At 37.0% G+C, this 19,580-nt stretch overlaps 1 protein-coding gene across 4 annotated transcripts in view; it reads right to left on the bottom strand.

Annotated features, from left to right (window-relative positions):
* erbb4a (erb-b2 receptor tyrosine kinase 4a) overlaps positions 1-19,580 on the bottom strand; it is a 132,612-nt gene that overhangs the window by 42,083 nt on the left and 70,949 nt on the right. For all 4 annotated transcript variants that reach the window (XM_057332312.1, XM_057332314.1, XM_057332313.1 and 1 more), the window contains exon 3: positions 7,656-7,842. In XM_057332312.1, coding sequence (XP_057188295.1) covers positions 7,656-7,842 — 187 coding nt within the window. The remainder of the gene's footprint in view (positions 1-7,655; positions 7,843-19,580) is intronic.

Genomic DNA, 19,580 nt, shown 5'->3' with positions numbered 1-19,580 from the left:
TGCATGACAAATGCGAGCACGCAGACTGCGTGGGGGAAGACCTCCTCATGGATAACCGTAATTGTGTTGAAGGCTTCTGATTAAATTTCAGCTGTCTTAAATGTTATTATTTTACAGTGAATCGCTGTGACAAATATGATGCATTCTCCCCATAACAGAAATAATATGCAAGGCAGCGAAAAAATAAATAAATAACAGCTGTTAAAACTTTGTAAAAGATTATTGCTTTGTTTGGTTCCGGGTCTCTCCAATTTGTGAGCTTTTGTTGGCATCAAAACATGCGCATCTGCTCTTTAGAGGAAGACAGTCACGTAGATCTTATGTGGCCAGGGCTCAAAAAAGTTTTGGGGAAAAACTTGATGAGCAGGATATTAAATCAGTCGTTTTTGTGCCTTTTAGGGCTGGAGACAATATACATGAGATGGAAATTATGTTGGTTACTAACCTTACATAAACAATGTCTGGAAATTTATTATGGCAACACTATATTATTATATTATATAATATATATATAAAATGAAATTAATGAAATTAAATAAATATTTATATATATAAAATATTAATTATTTATAATTAATTTATTAATTATAAATTTATAATGTAATTATGTAATTTATTTTTTTGTATTAAATGTATCCTATAACTGAAATTAGTTCAAACAAAAATGTTCATTCCAGAGTGCACTCTTAAATGGGTGTCAAAATTGTGGAGTTATGCCATTATGTTTATTGTCCAGGACTAAGAACAATCTAGTCTAGTCTGTATAACCAGTTAAAGGAAATGAAAATTCGGTCATCATTTACTCACCCTCTTATCATTTCAAACCAGTATGAATTACTTTCTTCCGCAGAACACAAAAGAAGATATTTGAAAAATGTTGGTAACAGAACAGCACAGTCCTCCATTCACTTCTATTGCAACCAATGCAAGTGAATGGGGGGCAGTTAACAACATTCTTCAAAATATCTTCTTTTGTGTTCTGCGGAAGAAAGTAATTCATACTGGTTTGAAATGACAAGAGGGTGAGTAAATGATGACCGAATTTTCATTTTGAAGGTGAACTACTCCTTTAAGTCACTCGTTCCTTACGGGGCTCGAACCAGCAATGTTCCGATTATAAATGTTGCTGCTGGTGGAGTTACTTTGCAGTTCCTTATCATATTTTCAGACTATCAACAGAGTACAAAATGGCCGCTGAAAGAGATCAATCTCTGAAAAATGAGAAATGTTTGGAGTCACTCTATTTATATAAAATAAATGCTAATGTAATTTCCCCCTCCGTCTCGCGCTCGCTTAGTGCCATTTCCACTAATATCCTCTTCAGTGTAGCATCACGTTCCACAGCCCTCGATGGCTGCCGCGCTCCATCATTCAGCCAGCCGTCCGCATTCCCGACTCGTCTCATTATTGAGCCGCACGGGGAGGAGAGCTTGGCTTGTGGTGATAGCACAGAGCCCAGAAATCACACCCAGCAGCACAACAACAGCAGGGTCTCATGAGGACGGGCTGGGACGGTTGGTCGAGCGGCGATACGGCCGTCACCACACAGAGTCTATGCTAACAGAACCCTGCGAGAACCAAATAGCAGGTGCATCTTGCATTTCTTTCCTGTTCTTTTTTAGATTTGGATAAAGGTAGATTTAAAGATTTTATCGCAGGAGGTGGTGTGTTTGAAATCAGCCTCTTAAAATTCATGGAAGTGTCATGGAGAATACACAGAATACACAACAATTGTATTTGCCTTTTATTGTAGAATATGAAATATTGATAAGGTTGCTCTCCAGGGATGTTAAAGGAATAGTTCAACCAAAAATGTTTACAATTTTGTCATCATTTACTTCAAAATATCTTCTTTTGTGTTCTACAGAAGAAATAACGTCATACAGGTTTGAAATGACAAGAGGGTGAGTAAATGATGACATCATCAAACGTTTGGGTGAAATATCCCTTTAAGTTGTCTTTTGACTGTCAGCCTTGAGTCAGCATTAATTTTACAGAAAAAATCTTGCCCATTCAGACAGAAAGGGTTGACATATTTGTAAATGTTGTTTAGAGGTTTATTTGCCATTTTTGCCATCAAGTATAGAGACATGGAAAGATATTACCAAAGACTAGAGAGAAATTAGCAGAATTGTGTGCAGATTTGAAAATAACCATCGGTGTCTGTCCAAAAAAAGATGTATACTGATATATTTTAAGATATTTCTGGGTAAGTTATATTCAGACAGGTCAAACATTCATTTTAGTCTGGGACTAGCCTTAAGCCTTGTCGGTGAAACCGGGCCATTATCTAGAAATAAGTCTGGCATAACTGCCAGCCAAAATATTTTATGACATTGAGATATTAAAAATATTTATATATTTACATTATGAAATAACTATATAAACAATTATAAATAATTATGTTGAGTACAGAATTACAGAATTTACCGATTTTTATAGGATTTACAGAATTACTTTGATGCTTGTGGAAAAAAAATTAAGAGATATTGAGATATAAAAACTATTATAAAATAATACAATACTAATGATTTATGGAATTTCTCATGATTGTGGATGTCTATCTTACAGTATTTATTTCCTTAAAGTTATCATGAAACAGAAGAGCATTTGTCGTCTTCTGCATATCGTGACATGCCTTCTGAGATGTAGGGCGGGGCTTAATTTGATCCATCGAGAACTAACTGGATCGTTGTAAGTTGGGTGTCGCTAACAAAATGGATGCAGATTTGAATGCCAGTGAGTTTGCAGTCAGTCAGTCAATCATTGAAGCCCCGCCCTCGCACCATTCCTCATGACGGGAAGTGATTTCTACCACAGTAGTTCTTGCTTTCTACTTCTCTCTTTTAAACTAATTCTATTCTGTAATTAATTATAATATATTCATATGATCAATTCTATTTCTAATTCTAATTAAGAATTTCTTTATTCCAATGCTTTCTATGAAATAGTAAATAAACACATTGAGGGCCGGCCATGAGGGAGGCTGTGACCATCAGATTTCTATTCATTATAAGAGGAATAATTTACAACCATTCATTACTAAACCAAACAAAAGTGACCTTAACAAAACTCAAGTACCCCAAAAGCGGCCAAAAATTCTTAATTGGAGTCAACACAACTGCAATCCGTCAATTATTCCCTTGATAATACTGCTGAAAAAATGACCATTTTGTACTGTAGTGTACAGGGGCAAGAAGTTAAATATCTCCTGTAACAGCGGACCTTTGTGTCAGGCATAAGCTTTAAAAGAACAACGGAGACCACCGAGAGAAAAACACCCAGAATGCAATTTGCCACCAGAATTGAGTCAGGAGATCTCTTTATATCCCCACCGCAGGAAGTCCTCAGAGGATTGTTTTAATCACATTCTGCTGCAATGAACAGCCATTGTTTTTTCCAGATTCCGAAGCAAACCAATTATTACCCACAATGCACTCCTCCTGTCCCCCTTTGTTCTTGACTGATGGTTGGAAAAACAGAATTTGCAGACATAATTTCATATTCAGGAAGTAATATTATAACAATAGCTTTGGAAATAAAATCAAAGTACTTATAAATATGATTTTTTTAGGGTGAGTATGACAGCTTCGCAAAGATAATGTATGTGCGTGCCTTATTTCAGCCATGCACTGTATAGTTATGCCAAGACAGCAACTAAAGACACAAATGGAAACAATTTATTGCCTTAGATGTTCAGATTAAAAAGAAAAAATCTTGAATGTACTTTCTTGTTTTTATCTTTTTGCGCATTTGCTTGTTGAGTGATGGAATAGTTGTAAAGGGAGTCTTATATAAAGCACAGCTATCAGATTCCTCTGTTTAGTAAATGATTTACTATTAACTGTCAGTTTTCATCCCTTCTAGTTTTTTTTTCCTTTCTCATCGATATGAAACAAAAATGTCACTAAAATGTAGCAGGAAATCGTTTTATTTCTATCTGAAATTCGTAAATTGCCAAAATGATGAAAAGTTTTTTTTTGTGCATTGATTTTAAATAATCCTGCTTAAACATCATTATGCAACATCACAAAATTTATTTCTGTCCAGTTGCATCATTTAAAGCCGAGATCTTGTGTTGATGATGGGAAAGTCACTCGAAGTTGACTTCGGTTTCCTCCAGCACATCTGAAAGACGTTCGGTTGGGTTTAGGTCAGGAATCTGGGGGTCAATTCTTATCATCTTAGTTGTTGTTTTCTTTGTTTGATGCAGGTCAATAATTCGCCACTTCTGATATACAGTATATGTGATGTATTTTCCACAACCACGGAAAATGTCTACATTTTATTCAAGAGATACGACGCTACACAATACATCAGTCAAGGTTAACAGAATAATTGTGAGACGCAACAAATAACTAAATAATAACATTCAATCGTAGCCATTTAAGTCTGCTTATTTACATTAATATGGTGGCAACTTCTTGGCGACCAGTGTTGAAAATTAGGTGATTTTACTTCATCACTTCACATTGTTGAACTCCAGACAGCATAACACACGACAGTGGCACTGCATCCATCCATGTCTTGAAAACTTGAGAAACTCAACAAACCTGAGAGGCTCTCGAGTGTAAAAGTACAAACAGCGTGTCCTCAAATCTGAAAAGCTTCAAAACTTGTCTGCGAGACGGGTTTCTTAAGAGTCTGAACATTAACGTGGATCCAGCTGGATCAAACCTGGTCATCCAATCAGACCCAACCTTGGGTTCACAGACAGTGCGGACAGCAGATCAGAAGCAAGAAAATGATCATTAAATGAGCGGCCAAGGCTATGTGCCGGAGAACGCAGAACAGGACAGACCAGCCCGGGAGCCTCTGAGGGGGCGAGCGAAAGTACGCTTCACATCAAGGCTGTGGAATTAATACACAACCGCTGGGAATGTGAACAGGCATACATATGAAGATACGAACTGTGAGGTTAGAAGGATGTTTGTGTAACATAATGAATAAATTAGTCGACGCGAAGTTGTGGATTCAGCAAACGTGGCGCAGAACTCGACAGAGGGCTTTGGGGAACAAACTGTACAGGATTTAAACAAAATGTAAAAAAATAACACAGTACCACAGCAACTGAATTCATGTTTCGTGAAAAGAATATAAAATGTTTGCATAACCTTTTTGAAAGATGACTGAAAACAATATGTCTGGATGGATTGTTGATGAGGATTTTTTTAGTTTAAGGGTGTCAATTGTATGATGGTCAATATCTTGAGGTCGTCAATAAAAGTTTGAGAATTTATGTCTAAATTAAATATATAATAATTTGAACATGTATATTCATGTACATATAATATACATATACTCATAAATGAAGAGTTTATTTGCACAAACAGATAACTGTTTTTATTTTTTTGTTTTTATTGATTGTTTAATAAATAATACGGTATAATGTTTTATTATTTATTTATTGTAATCAAAACAACCCAACTACAGTTTGATGGATACTACTTTGAATGCACAATAAAAAACATCTGTTTTTGCAAATGAACTCTTCATATGTTTATTTATATTTATTGTGAATATATATATACATATTCAAAATATGATATACCGTTACATAATATATGTCTGTGTGCTGTGCATATTAATATTGTATTTATACAAACACACATACACATACATATAAACTAATTAAGAAAATATTTACATGTATTTATTTATATTTACCAATCATTTAAACTATAAACACGTTTATTAATTTCTATACATATTTTTATTTCATATATGCATGTACAGTATGTGTATGTTTTTATAAATACAAAATTAATATGCAGACGTAAACAGTACGCATACATATATTATGTAAACACAAACTTTTATTCTGGATGCGATTAATTGTGATTAATCGTTTGACAGCCCTAATAAAAACTATAACTAATTAGTTATCCAGCATGACAATTGGAATATGAATATAATTCTAATATTTAGGACTGCAAGTGTTAATAAAGTGCTGTTCATATGCGAGACATTACAGAGGTCGTCTGCAAGGACATACCCCCCCAAAAATGAACAAGGGATAGGAGGACCACAGAAAATAAGATTAAGCTCAATATTGTCTCGTAAATTGCTTATGAAAGCTATTGATCATCCTGCAGAGATGTGCGGAGGATCCATGAGAGCCAGCACGTGGAAACAGTGATGCTGTAATCAAAGCATCCATTCACCACCAGTGCAGAATATCTCAAGGGTCTCAGAAGAAAATTTAATCTCTTAAGACTCAAATTGCACAATCGTGGCTACCGTCGCCTTAAGAATCAAAACCTACCAACAAAGCCGAGGGGATGGAAAAATGAAACAAAGTATGCGATTCAAAAACAGTGGCAAAATTCAAGATGCCTCAAAGCGAGAACTTGCTGTTTTCCAAGTCAGTCTTAGGCTCTTCCGCTGTATTGTCTTACTGGAATAGGAGTTATAAAGTATATACTTGTGTTTTATGAGGGGTTGCGGGACCATTAAAAGTATGCAACTTTCTGCAACGCCGGGTTAGATAATAGATGTTCAAAAAAGTACAAATCCTTATGGATTGACTGATGCTGTGCAAGCTCTTAAGAATAATAAAAGTTCGACTAATGGTTCTGTTTCAGATTTCTCACTGAGAAATTGGTATTAAACACTTTTTGTAACAAACCCCACAAAACAAGCAAGAAACTTCAAAATTCTTCAGCACTATGGCATCACTTTATGGAACTACAATACATTACTTTAGCCTCTCTATCGACATCTCTGTTTGAAACATGCAATTGCAGGTAACTTTGAATACGTATCTTTATGTGGGTTGAAGTCACATTTTAAAAGTAAGATGACAATTAGATTGACACTTTATGTTTAACAACTGGATGTTAATTCAGTAAATTTGGTTGTAAAAAGTACTGTAAGAACCTACAAGCACTTCTAATACTAGGAAACACAATCCTTTGTTTCAATTCAATCAACCATTGAAGTGGCAAAACCTTATTTATGATTCATCTAACTTGGTTATGCGAGATGCCTGCTGGTGGCTGTCTCAACTTCCTGTTCATCACCTGCTGTCCCCCGTACCACCTGCCGGACTCCTCTGGGCCTCCATGAGTCATCACAAGCCAGACAACCATTAACACGCCTCTGGCTGTTTTCCTCTGAGGCACCGCAGACTTCTTGGTATTTTTTGCTCCTTTATCTGTTTTCGCTTCCCTCCATATCTCTATACATCCCAGCAGGGATTTGGACATATTGTTCTAAGACGGGTTTTCATATTATGGAGCTTAATGAAAGTGTCACTGTGAGGCGACTTAGCGAGGTTGAAAAAAAGAAGCCGGCCATATGCCGCCTGTAAGACACGTTCGGATGTAATCAGCTGATAAGATAAACAAGAATTGCAGTCACATAATGAAGAGAAGCTCATTTATATGAGAAATGTTTTCTGATCTACACGATTAGCATCCACCGCAACGCACGGCATGAGGGGCTTTATTAGCCGCAATCTTACCAGGCGTGTGTTTACACACATCGAGCGATTGCTATGTCAACTTTCTCGAAGACGTTCCCATGACCTTCAAGTGACAACAAGGTACAATTTTCCCTTTTACCGTTTATCTAGTAATATTTTTAACCAACTTTTTCCTAAATATTACCACATAATTATGAATGCAAAACATGCACAATGTAGTTAAATATACCCGTCAAGTTTTTGAAACCGAGCTGTCTGAGGCCGAAGAGGCCGTCTCGCCGGTAGTTGAGGAAGATGGCCAGCGCGTAACGTCCCTCGTAGAGTTTGGTTCCGCGGATGATACGCAGGTTCTCCAGGGGAAGATAGTCAAACTGGTTCAGTGCCACCAACACGTAACCCGTCACCTCTCGGATAGACTGTGGAGAAACAAAGAAATGCGTGTGCATCCTATTCACACCAAGGACAATGCAGATAAATGTAATTATAAAAGAATTGTTTAAATCAAATCCCAAAAGTTGGAATCCCCGCATCTTTTTAGAAAAGAAAACACCGTCAAAACTTCCGTTTGGTGTCAACTTTAATGTCTGCACAGTTTCACATTAGAAACATGTGTATTATTCGGAATATATTAAATTATTTAATATATTAGCAGTTAATATGTTTTAAAAAAATTCTTTGTCTAAGTATCTGTTACTTATGTTCCTTTTCGGAGTAGAGACCCTCTCCTTTGTCTTGTACCTTCCTAAAGCTGCGTGGGCCTATATGTTTCCTTCTTATAAGACTTTTAGCAAAACTTCATCATTTATTAGTCGACTCATCAAACAGCTTTAATATGATTTGAAAAGATAATGAAACAGGAGACTCGTGGACCCTCCCACTCCACACCCACATCAATCACGTTGACATCCAATCACTGTTTGGTACTGCGTGTCATTAGCAGCGGAGGATGGGTTTGTTTCGTGATGAAGCTGTGAATGTGATAGAACTGTACTGAAGTGATCGTGCATCGCTGATGTTTGTCATGAAGATCCATCTGAAGAGATGACCAAGCACAAAGAGACAGAAACACCTGACAGCTGTCACCTGTCAGTCAGCTGAACTGCTAGAGTTACATTTGTAAAACCATATCTGCCCTCAAGTTTATCCATCCATTTATTTGACATGTTTGGGTTCTGAATTTGTATGTTGAATGCCTTTGACCTAATGACCCAATAATGACTCAGATTACGATCTATTGGTGAGTTTGGTGAGAACGGCATTTTCGTGAATGACAGGACTGCCAACTTCATTTCACACACCAGATATTGATTCACTGATAGTTAAGAGTTGCTACTAATAATGAATTAGCATCCGCTATTAATGTCAGCATCAGTTTCCGTTACCAAGCAACAAACCAACAACCTCTAAAAACCACGACAGGCCACGGGCAGAATTTCTAATTCAGTTCTAATTTGCCTTATTTAATTAAAGGATTACTTTGCTTCTCGCAACCATCTCAAATAACACTGTTTACTTTGACACTAATTTGTTTTCCTGCCCTTTTTGGTATTAGAGAATTCACTGAACCATTGCCTTACAGCTGTGGAGAATAAAAAAATCCTGCTTTTGATGTTTTAATAGACTTTCTTAAGAACACACGCTTCTTCAAATAGGCCCTAATGCGTTTATGAATCCATTTTTGGCGATTGCGGTTCTGCATCGCGATTTATAATTGATTTAAGGCAAATTAGCATGGTTTATATGCCGGTATAAGTTTTGCACTTTTAAAGGCATGCTAATGTACAGAATGTTAACAAGCACCTTTTTACAAACGTTTTGAATATATACAAATATGTTCATTCATTCTTTATATTTACAATACCTTGTTAAAAAACAAAAGACTTAAAACTTTAACCTTTTCTGTTAATGTGCTAAAAAGTTTACATAGTAACTAGTGACCCAAGAAATTCAATACTAAAAATTATACATTTAACATGAAGTTAATTATCAAAAAATAAATATTTTAAAAATGTATATTGTGTAATGGTGACTGAAATGATTTGATGGAAATCAATATAGTGCTTTGACTTTAGTGCCTGCATTATTAGTCATTTTAATATTTGCACCAATATTTTTTTATCTCTCATGTATATTTTGTCTGTTCAACGACAAATAAAGCAAAATATGTTTTATTTTATCATTGTTAGATTAACATTCTGGGTCATTAAAGACACAACTATGTTATAATGATTCCGGAAAAATGCATTTAAAGCGACAGTTCACCCAAAAAAAAAAATTCTGTCTTCAATTACTCACCATAAAAATGAAAAATTCTGTCGTCAATTCTGTCTTCAAGTTGTTCCAAATCTGTGTAAATTTCTTTGTTCCGATGAACACACAGAAAGATATTTGGAAGAATGCTTGTAACCAAACAGTTGTTGGCCACCATTGACTACCATAGTAAGAGAAATGACAATGGAAGTCAAAATTTCCCCACACCTTTTTGCTTTCCTACATTCTTCAAAATATCTTCTTTTGTGTTCAACAGAACAAAGACATTTATAAAGGAATTTTCCTACTATGGTAGTCATGGTGGCCAACAACTGTTTGGTTACAAGCATTCTTCCAAATATCTTTCTCTGTGTTCATGAAATGTATGCAGATTTGGAACAACTTGAAAACAGAATTGACGACTTTAAGGGTTTTATAAACATAAATATACACTATAAATTGCAGTACTAATGATATTTATGTATAAAGATTCAAGCTTTATACAGTCACTGAAACCTTGTTTCTACTCAAAAACAAAACAAAACAAAAAATACCAGACATCATGTCCCGTCTGGTGCGATTGAAATTCTCCAGTCTTTGAAGGATCTGGACGTGTGCTGGGATGGCCACAGTATTTCAGTAACTCACTGTTCCATTCACACAATACAGTCAGCACCCCGTTGATTTACTTCCCATCAAAGTAGAACAATGCAAAGAGTAGTAAATGTTCATGCAGTGATCTATAAAAGACACAGACATGAACAATGAATATGTATTTTTCCATCATTTTAAAAGATCTCATTACACTTCATCTCATGTAGGAAAACTGAGATATCAATGATGGGCATTAAAAACTTTATTTTCATTAAAGAAATGTTCAGGATGACAGCAAATAGTTAACATCTGGCTCTGCTGTGTCAGACCTCATAAACGTGGCCATTCCATAAGCCTGTTGACATCTTTAGTGAGTTGACAAACATAACAGAGCAAACACAAGAATATTCTGAATGAATGAACAGAGCATCTCCAGTAATGTGCGGAAGTGTCAGGAAATCATTTTCACAGAAACATATGACAGCGAACGAGGGCCGTAGTCAACAGTACGGCGAGACTTTCAGGGTCCTCATCATCCATTTTTAGATGACAGACTGTGGCGAGCCGGCACGGCCTGTTATGTTTTCAACCCGAAGAGAAACACAATATAAATGTCATCGCTATTGTTAAACGCAATCTGTTTGTTTCACTCCGTGTGCCACGCACCACGACACTGCACATATTTGCCCTGAAACTACATTTCGATGGCAAATATTAAAAGTCCATAATGGAAAAACAACTGGGATGGCTAAATTAGGAATAACAATGCATGTTGTAAGCAAAGTTTGATTTTCCATACGTCAAAAAATAAATAAAAAGGGACTTCCTGTAGTGCTTGGCATCTCGATAACAACTATTATGTTGATTTGAAAGGCAATTATGATCCTTGTGAGTATCTTCAGAAACAACAATCACTTACCCATTGGAGAAAAGAATTGCTGTTGAAAATCAAGCCTAAATACGTTAAATGAAATATATTAAATGTGATTCATTAAAATTGAATCTTCTACCTAAATTGTTTTATTATATCATCTGTATGCTACGATCAATGTCCAGGCAAAAAGCTTTTCAGAAAAAGATATTGTGTAATTGATTTCGTACACTAATTGCCCTTTGGCTTCATTTCTGTCAGGGTCAATATTGTCTAATGTGACAGATTAAGACACGCAATCGAACTGTTCCTATGAATGCCGTGCATTTTATTACGGCCACTTTTATTGTCAGACATTTTCTTGTAGCTGTAATCATTTTTGGGGTCTGTAATTGGGTCTGTGAGAAATTCATTTCACCTCAGAGACCTCAGCACTGAATGACTTCTAGCAGTGGTTAAAGCCCCACTGAAATCAAAATGAAAGTTTTTTTCCGTTTATTAAAAAAAGTTAGCCTTAAGGACGTCAATAAACTGATATGTCCGTACGCGCTGACAAAATTCCCATTTAGAAGATATACGCATTCAAAACTGACAGTATGGCACTCAAAAAAATCTAGAAATTCCATGACATCATGCATACTTCAGCCACTCGCCCAAGTTCTCGTCCAATCAAATCTGCTTTAGAATCGGAAGAGTCCCGCCCCCTTCACTATTAGAGCTGCGGAAGCCTTAAATCAGCCACTTGGTCGCACATTTATTATGTCCTTGTCCTACATGGTGAATGACGCATAATGCACTAGATGGGAGATGATCCAGACAGTGTAACCATTAACATTAAAGTCTTAATTTTGAGTTAGTGTCACGCGAACGGTTGCACGTGAGTGTCCTCCCGTTCAGAGACATGATAGCACAGAGCTCATCATTTCGCGATCATACGCGCAAATCCGCTGAGAAAACAAAATGTATCTGACCCGTTTCAAGTCTACAAAGAATGTTGTATGTCAAGGCTCTATGGAAGAGATTGGACATCACAGCCTTGATGAGTAAAGCAGAAGACAAACGACAGTGTCACTTACCAACGTAAATAACAAGCTTCAAATGACACATCATTGGTAACAGTGATCTTCCAATTTTTTTCTATAGACTTTTACACCACTGTGGCTAGTATGCTGTTAAATGCAGCTTTGCAAGGATGACTGTGCCGTAAACGAAACGCTATTGGTTATTTTAAAAGGGGGCGGGGTCACTCGATATGTCTCGCGCTCTTTGCATTTTTCAGTTGAAATTACGTCAACACATTAAATAATGCTGAGCGTTCCAAGGCATTGTAGTGGGCCTTTAAACTAAATGGACGCATACAGTAAGTCATTTTCTAAAGGCCAACAGGTACTTTCTTTGTCCAAAATGTGTATATTTGCTACATCTTTGGTGAACTGATGAGTTCATTTTACAACTTTTGCCAGCAACAAAATTTGCTAATGACGAAAAGACTTTTGATGAAACTGACCAATTTTCAATCAATACATTTGAAAGTTTCATGGCAATTTTGTAAGAAAAATTAGAATTATTTTGACCTTTTTTTAAAACAAATGATTGATTGGCAATAAACTCAAACATTGTCAGACTGACACAAAAAGGTAAGCACTGCTAATGACGATTGGCCTCATGTTTATCCTCGAAAAAAAAACCTCAAACTCAAATCATAGCTAAAATAATAACAGATACATTGTTTAATCCCATATGAAAAAACTACTATACTTTAGTATGTACTATACAGTAAACGGTAGTATATTTATAAATAATCACAACATTTTGTTAAAAAATATCTATTCTGGAGTATTAACTATATTGAATTTATAAGCTGTAAATACTGTCGTGGACTTTAATATTACTATAAGGTTAAAAGCCATATACACTATAGTATCTATACATTTTACATCAGTATTTTCATGTGGGATGCTTAAAAAACGCCTGAAAAAAGTAATTGACCATCTAGTGTAAGTAATATATCGCCACGCCAATTATCTCGTCATGTTTATAAAACTTCTAAACCTCAGTTAAAAGTTATGACAAGAAAGTTACTTAAACACATGACCACAGATTGACGCAAATGACTATTATTTCACGCCATTTTGAGCATAAAGCAAGCTAAAATGTGTAATTAGTCAAAACTAATATACTTACAGAGCTATAATGTGTGGGAGGTGACGGGAGCATTCTAGCAACCTAACAACGTGTTAATTTTGTATAAAAACACCGTAATTAATTGAACGTTAGAGAGCCGGTGGCGGCTTTGAAGCGCTCCTCTCTGACAGTCGTAAAGCGACAGGGCAGTGGCATAATGAGACGCTGCTATTAGCCCACCGACACAATTACCATTTTCTCCCATAAGCCCTCTTGAACCGTGTTCTTTCTCACTGGGCACATTATGTCAGGCTGAAGTGATTTTAGAGGGTGAAGTGTTAGCTAGGAGGTAGTGAGAATCTACATCTGTAAATGAGAAGTGCAGGAGTCAAGTAGCATCAACTCCAGTGAAATTACAGCCTGGTTCATTTACCTCTTGGGAAAGGACATGTCCATACAGCGCGGTGAAAGTGGGAGAAAATAACCATGTACTCCCTCGAAATGTGTCGAGTATATCAGTGATGCAAAGAGAAAGGCATGAATATAACAACAACTTTATATAATGTATGATGGTCCAGCACCATACTTATACAATATGGCATGTGTGGTTTAATGCAATCTGTGGACAGCCAGTAAATTTGTTTTTATTATGTCATATGTATTGTGTGGTCATGTGACAACAAAGTTGCATCCTAAATGTTCTCTAACCATGCACTTCTTGTTCCACTTTTAACAAAATAGTATGGAGTACACAGTAAGCACAGCACACTATGCTTAGTACTATACCCTACGGTAATGTGCAAAACTTTTCAGACATACCCTTGCCTTTTAAAAATAGGAAAAAATATGACTCAGTGATACAACCAACACAATCTCACGGCAAAAACGTAACTTGTATCGAGTTCGTACAATCTGATTTGTCTATTTTTCTTCGATTTGCTTTCACGGCAGTAACGTTAGGGTTAGGGGTGGGGCTTCAGTATTGCTTTTTATTAGTAATCGTACATTTTTGTATGATTCGCAACGTACGAATTCATACGAATAAGCCACCTTGTAAAATGGTTACGAATTGCCGTGAGATCAGGTTGGATAAGACACACGCAAAGAAAAGAGAAAAACAATGACATGTTGGACATTATCCAATTTCACGAAATTTCCATGAACCACAAATGAAAACCATGAAAACACAACGCAATGCAGTACAAAAGAAACATCCCTTCATAATTTCATGTTCCATTGTGCAAGAAAAACATTTTCACGTCTTTTAAACATATATTTAACACGTATAAAATCAATTATTCTGAAAGTAATGATCTTTTAATTGTAGTATTTCGTTTCATATTGAAACCATTTAGTGAACATGCTAGATATGGTTTTGTTCTTACTCATTTGAACTGAACCGGTTTGACTACTGACTTTCTGGTGTCTGGGTTTTCACAGTGCTTCAACCTTGAATTATTAGATCACACACAGAAAGCTTTAATGAGGCTAGCGTTCAGGACAATCCCCTCTCATTTGGGTGGTTTTGATTAATGACAGGCCCAGTTTCTGATTACATCCTAATTAAAAGGGAAAGCGGTGGATTTCATGGGACACAGAAGCAAATGGGTGGGGAGAAACCGAGCGTTTTAAGTAACGCACAGCTAGACTTATTAAACTCATTCCCTTAGAGGAAACACTAGACGCAAACAGATTCACATTTGATTGACTAATACGATTAGACTATTTATTTTACATTGACACTAGAATTGTGTTGTTAGAGGATGCACACATAGTTTTTTACATGGGAGAAGCACATGAACTCATTTTGAGAGTTATTTTAGTCTTTGAAAAGTTACCTCATCGCCCTCTCTGTAACTCCAATTTGGCAACCACTGCTTTACTGTACGTGAATATCAGATTTAGGCATATGCGTAAGGTAAACATTTCAAAGAAAATAATTCAAGTGCATAGAGATTTTGTTTTTTTCCTCAGATATTTAGCAATATCTAACTGTCTCTTCCTTGATGGCTTATTCGTCCCAACATAAAACTGTAAGTCTAGGTCTTCATCACTAAAGCTTGTGGGTTTTCTTTTCTAGCCTTTTTTTATGGAGTGTTTGTGAGAAGTTTTCTTGAGTTGTAGGCTTCCAGTGAAAGAGCAACTAGTGAGAAAGTTGGAGACGGAGAGTGTTGTAACAGAGATCGGTTCGTTTGTGTGCGGTGTCTGTCTGCACGGTCCGAACAGCCCACTTGTCCAATCTGTGTCCTTTTCTATCTGTGTTGATTCTGTCGGTTGCTGGTTGTGAGCTCGCTGCTGTGTTGTGTCTTGCGTGTCTGAGTTATCGCAGATAATGCATTGCATGCATGACGGTAAACATGCAGCTGTGCAAATATGCAAATAAACTAAACATACAGCACTGGAAATCCCTAAACAACATGCAATGTTGGCCGTAAAACCAAAAAGATGTATCCAAAAGTATTTTATTTTGTACATTGTTTTTCCATTTGTTACAGCATGGGCCCTATTTTAACGATCTAAGCGCATGGTCTAAAGCGCACAGCGCATGGTGCACTCAGGGCGTGTCCGCAGGCGCAGAGCCGTCGTAAGGGCTGTGCCAGGTGTGTGACCGCACAGTGCCTCGCGTCTGACCTGAAGAAAATAAAAAAAATGTCTTCCTCTATCTATAATTTCATACCGCAAGAACAAATTTATAACATTGTTTTATTAATTTCGATATGTTCTCATGTAGGTGCTGCGTGCTCGCTCCATGGCGTGCTCGTTCTATGTAGCTACGTAGCTGCTCAAGCTGAGGAAGAATAAAAAATGTCGGCTGCAGCACGAGAGCGTGATCGATTTCGTCGACACGAGTCAGGGGGCGAATAAGGAAAAGAAAGAAGAGTTTCAGAAAAAAACTCAGAGTATCATTCAATAAATTTGTGAAAGCTAACGTTAGCCACCATGAAGATGCCACGATCAACACTTCTACTATTGCTACCGTCGAGCCGCGAGAAGACAGTTCAGGGTTGAGTAATAAGTGTTCATTGAAAACATTTATAAAAAGGTTTGACATTTTTCGTTAAATTGAACCATGCATTTTTTTTCTTCAAACATTACGCGGCAGTTCCTAATAAGTTTTTTGTCTAAAAAGGTTTTAAAGTACCACAAACTGTCAACAAATGTAATTTTGTCAATGTCAAATGTTTGAACATCTGAATAATATATATGAATATAGCCTAAATATTGAATTGTTCAGTGAGTTGTAAGGAATTTAATCGCACTTCAACATGTCGAAAAAAGTGAAAGCTGACTTGAGCCAGGAGGTAATGATTTACTGTTACTGTGTTAATCCAGCTGATTTGTCCATTTCAGTGTACAGTTCATTTGAATGATCGAATGATAAAGTTTCCATTTTTAATAATGCTGTTAAACTTACTGAACGAAGAGACGCAAAGGCATTACTGATCAAATAAGAGCCCATCTCCCCCATCTGGATACATATTATGGATGTGTACAGTAAAGGTTTACCCTCTTTAATCTAATGCTGTTAAATTTATGCAAACTTCTTGCTAAAATATCCACAGCATTAACAACAAAGAGCGCTGATTATCTGTCCATCAAATGCGTTTGAAAGTTGCGATCGTTGGAATAAAGATAAACTCACTGCAAGTTTTTTTTTAGAAAATCATCATAAAACTTCGCAAAAAACATTCTCTCCTCCAGAGGGTCTCGCACAACAAGTTCGCACAGGGCCTTGCACCCCCCTTACGACGGCCCTGCGTGTCCGAATCCACTTTTGCTAGTTTAACGACGGGAAAACGATCGGCGCACTCGGGCGCATGGTCTTAACGCGCGCAAACAGACAATCTACAGGACAAGCCGGATTTTTAAATTTATGTATACAATAATAATCTTTTACATTGTACTCCATATATTTTTTATATTTGGCATGTTTGTGTGCTGCTGCGCTTCCCTCTGTGTAATAAGTAAAGTGAAAGCTCATTGTGTACCCGCCCAGAGGCGCATTTCTACTAACGCGCTCTTTAAATAACAAAAAAAATATTGCGCCATTGACTTGAGACTTTAGACCAGGTTTGAGTTGGTCTATGACGCAGTGTATTTTCAGTTTCTCAAAATAGCAACGCGCCAACAATGCGCTTGAAAACACGTCTTTTTAGACCATGAGCATTTGCTATTTAAACAACGCGGCGCAGGACGGGAAAATGAGAACTAGCAAAAACACTTAAGCTGCGCCTTGCGCCGGATGTACTATAGGGCCCCATGTCTGTCTATGTGTTATGTTACTTAAAAGTGTAGTTCAATCAAAAATAAAAATTCTATCATCATTTATTCACCCTCATGTCGTTTAAAATCTGTTTATGACTCTTTCTTCTGTGGAAAACAAAAGATCTTTTGAGAAATGTTTAGGTGTTTTTTGTCAGATACTGGAATATCTGCACCAACTGTATTTGAATTAATATTTTATATTTAAATCAACTGCAGAAAAGGAAAATGACTAAAACTACTCCAATATTTTTTAATAAAAAATAAATAAAATAACATTCAGTCCGTGTCTATTCTCAAACCGCAGTATTGAAACCCCAGACAATATTGTTGGTCCCTGACAGTCATCCGCAAGACGTCCAAGAATTGCAATGCAGCATATAACTCTGTTTGTCGAACGTAAACGGACTGATATTTTTCTCCATCAAAAATTCATGAGAGCAAGAGCCACAGCCAGTCTCGGATACACCAGGGTCACACCATGTCTCCCTCTTAAACACTCCCACCTAAAAGTGTTTTCTCGCCTAAGGGTCTCCGCTGGGTGGAGAGGGAGAGGTAGAGAGGTCAGAAGTGTTTTCAACTTGAAGATTGAAATGTGAAAAGGACAAGGAAGGAAGAGAAAATGTCCTGAGAGATGTTACCGCCCTACGGATCTCTCGCTCGCCATGTACAGAACGGTGTATATAAGTGTATATAAATGCAATGAGCCGATCGTCTGTGTCACATGATCCTGACGTTAACTCGAGCTGGCAGCTCTAACATTAAAGCGCTCTGGTATTCCTGCTAGGCAGCCATGGAGGACGCCAACAGCTTGATTGATCAGACTTTAATGAAGAGTCAATCAAATCCCGTAACATCATTAGCTGACGCGGGAACGCTCAGGCCTTGACCAGGATATAACCTGACAGCGGGTCTGCTTGACAGGCCAAAGTGACACCGCATGCCGATTCAGACGCCGTTCCACGTATGCTGCTTAGATTGATGGGGAAACATCAGACCTCTGAAACAGGTTCAGCCAAAACGTTGAACTGAAATCAGTCATGGGCATATATATGTGTTGCATATGGACGAAACATACACAATGGAATTCGAATGGAAATTACAATTTTGGCACTACATTTACTATACTAAATAAGCAGTTACCATGTTTTTACCCTGGTACATTAGGACCATTATGGTACACTTACACAATAACTTCCCTGACCAAAAAAGACATTTGGAAACTCAGAAGCAAAGTTCTCTGTGAATAAATAATGCCGTTTCACCATGCAGACCAGGTGTGTGCAAGCTTTTCGCTCTATTTCTGCAGCTATAACCAAACTGAGGTAAACTTTGAAACCAGAGCGAACCGTAACATCCATTAATGCAAATTTAAGAGAGCTATTTAGCCATCAGTGTTAGCAGTAATTGCAGGTACGGTACAAAAGACTGCTAAAAGCCCCGACCGCCTTTGAAATCCACAAATACAGAACGGCTTTGCTCTCTAATGTCATGTCACTGTTCATCCTGAGAGCAAATAGTCTTCGGTTATTTATATAGTCTTCTGTTATGTATAGAGTCTCCTGTGTAGTATGTGAGGTAGTAATGCATTATATTTTGTTCATTTGTGTCATTTTAATAAAAGTCGCACCAGGTTCAAAGCTTAATTTAAAACTGTACTTAGTTGAATTAGTCAAATCTGTCTGGTCTAAATAGAGACTCTGTATGTCTGTCCAACATAGATCATCTATCTAGAGAATCTGTCTGTGTGTGCGTGTATGTGTGTGTGTGGGGGGGGGGGGGTAAACCCTATGGTATGGGGACAAAATGTCCCCACAAAGATGGCAATATCCAAAATCCTTGTCCTTGTGGGGACATGTTTTGGTCCCCATGAGGAAACAAGCTTATAAATCATACAGAGTTAACTTTTGTGAAAATGTAAAAGAGCAGACAGTTGTGTGTGATTGTTAGGTTTAGGGTGTGGGTTAGGGAATATGATATACAGTTTGTACAGTATAAAAACCATTGTGTCTATGGAATGTCCCCATAAAACATGGAAACCCAACATGTGTG

This window comes from Triplophysa rosa, linkage group LG4 (assembly GCF_024868665.1).
Source record: "Triplophysa rosa linkage group LG4, Trosa_1v2, whole genome shotgun sequence".
Classification (NCBI taxonomy): Eukaryota; Metazoa; Chordata; class Actinopteri; order Cypriniformes; family Nemacheilidae; genus Triplophysa; species Triplophysa rosa.
Note: the sequence above shows the minus strand (reverse complement) of the source record. Positions and strands in the feature narration are given on the sequence as shown.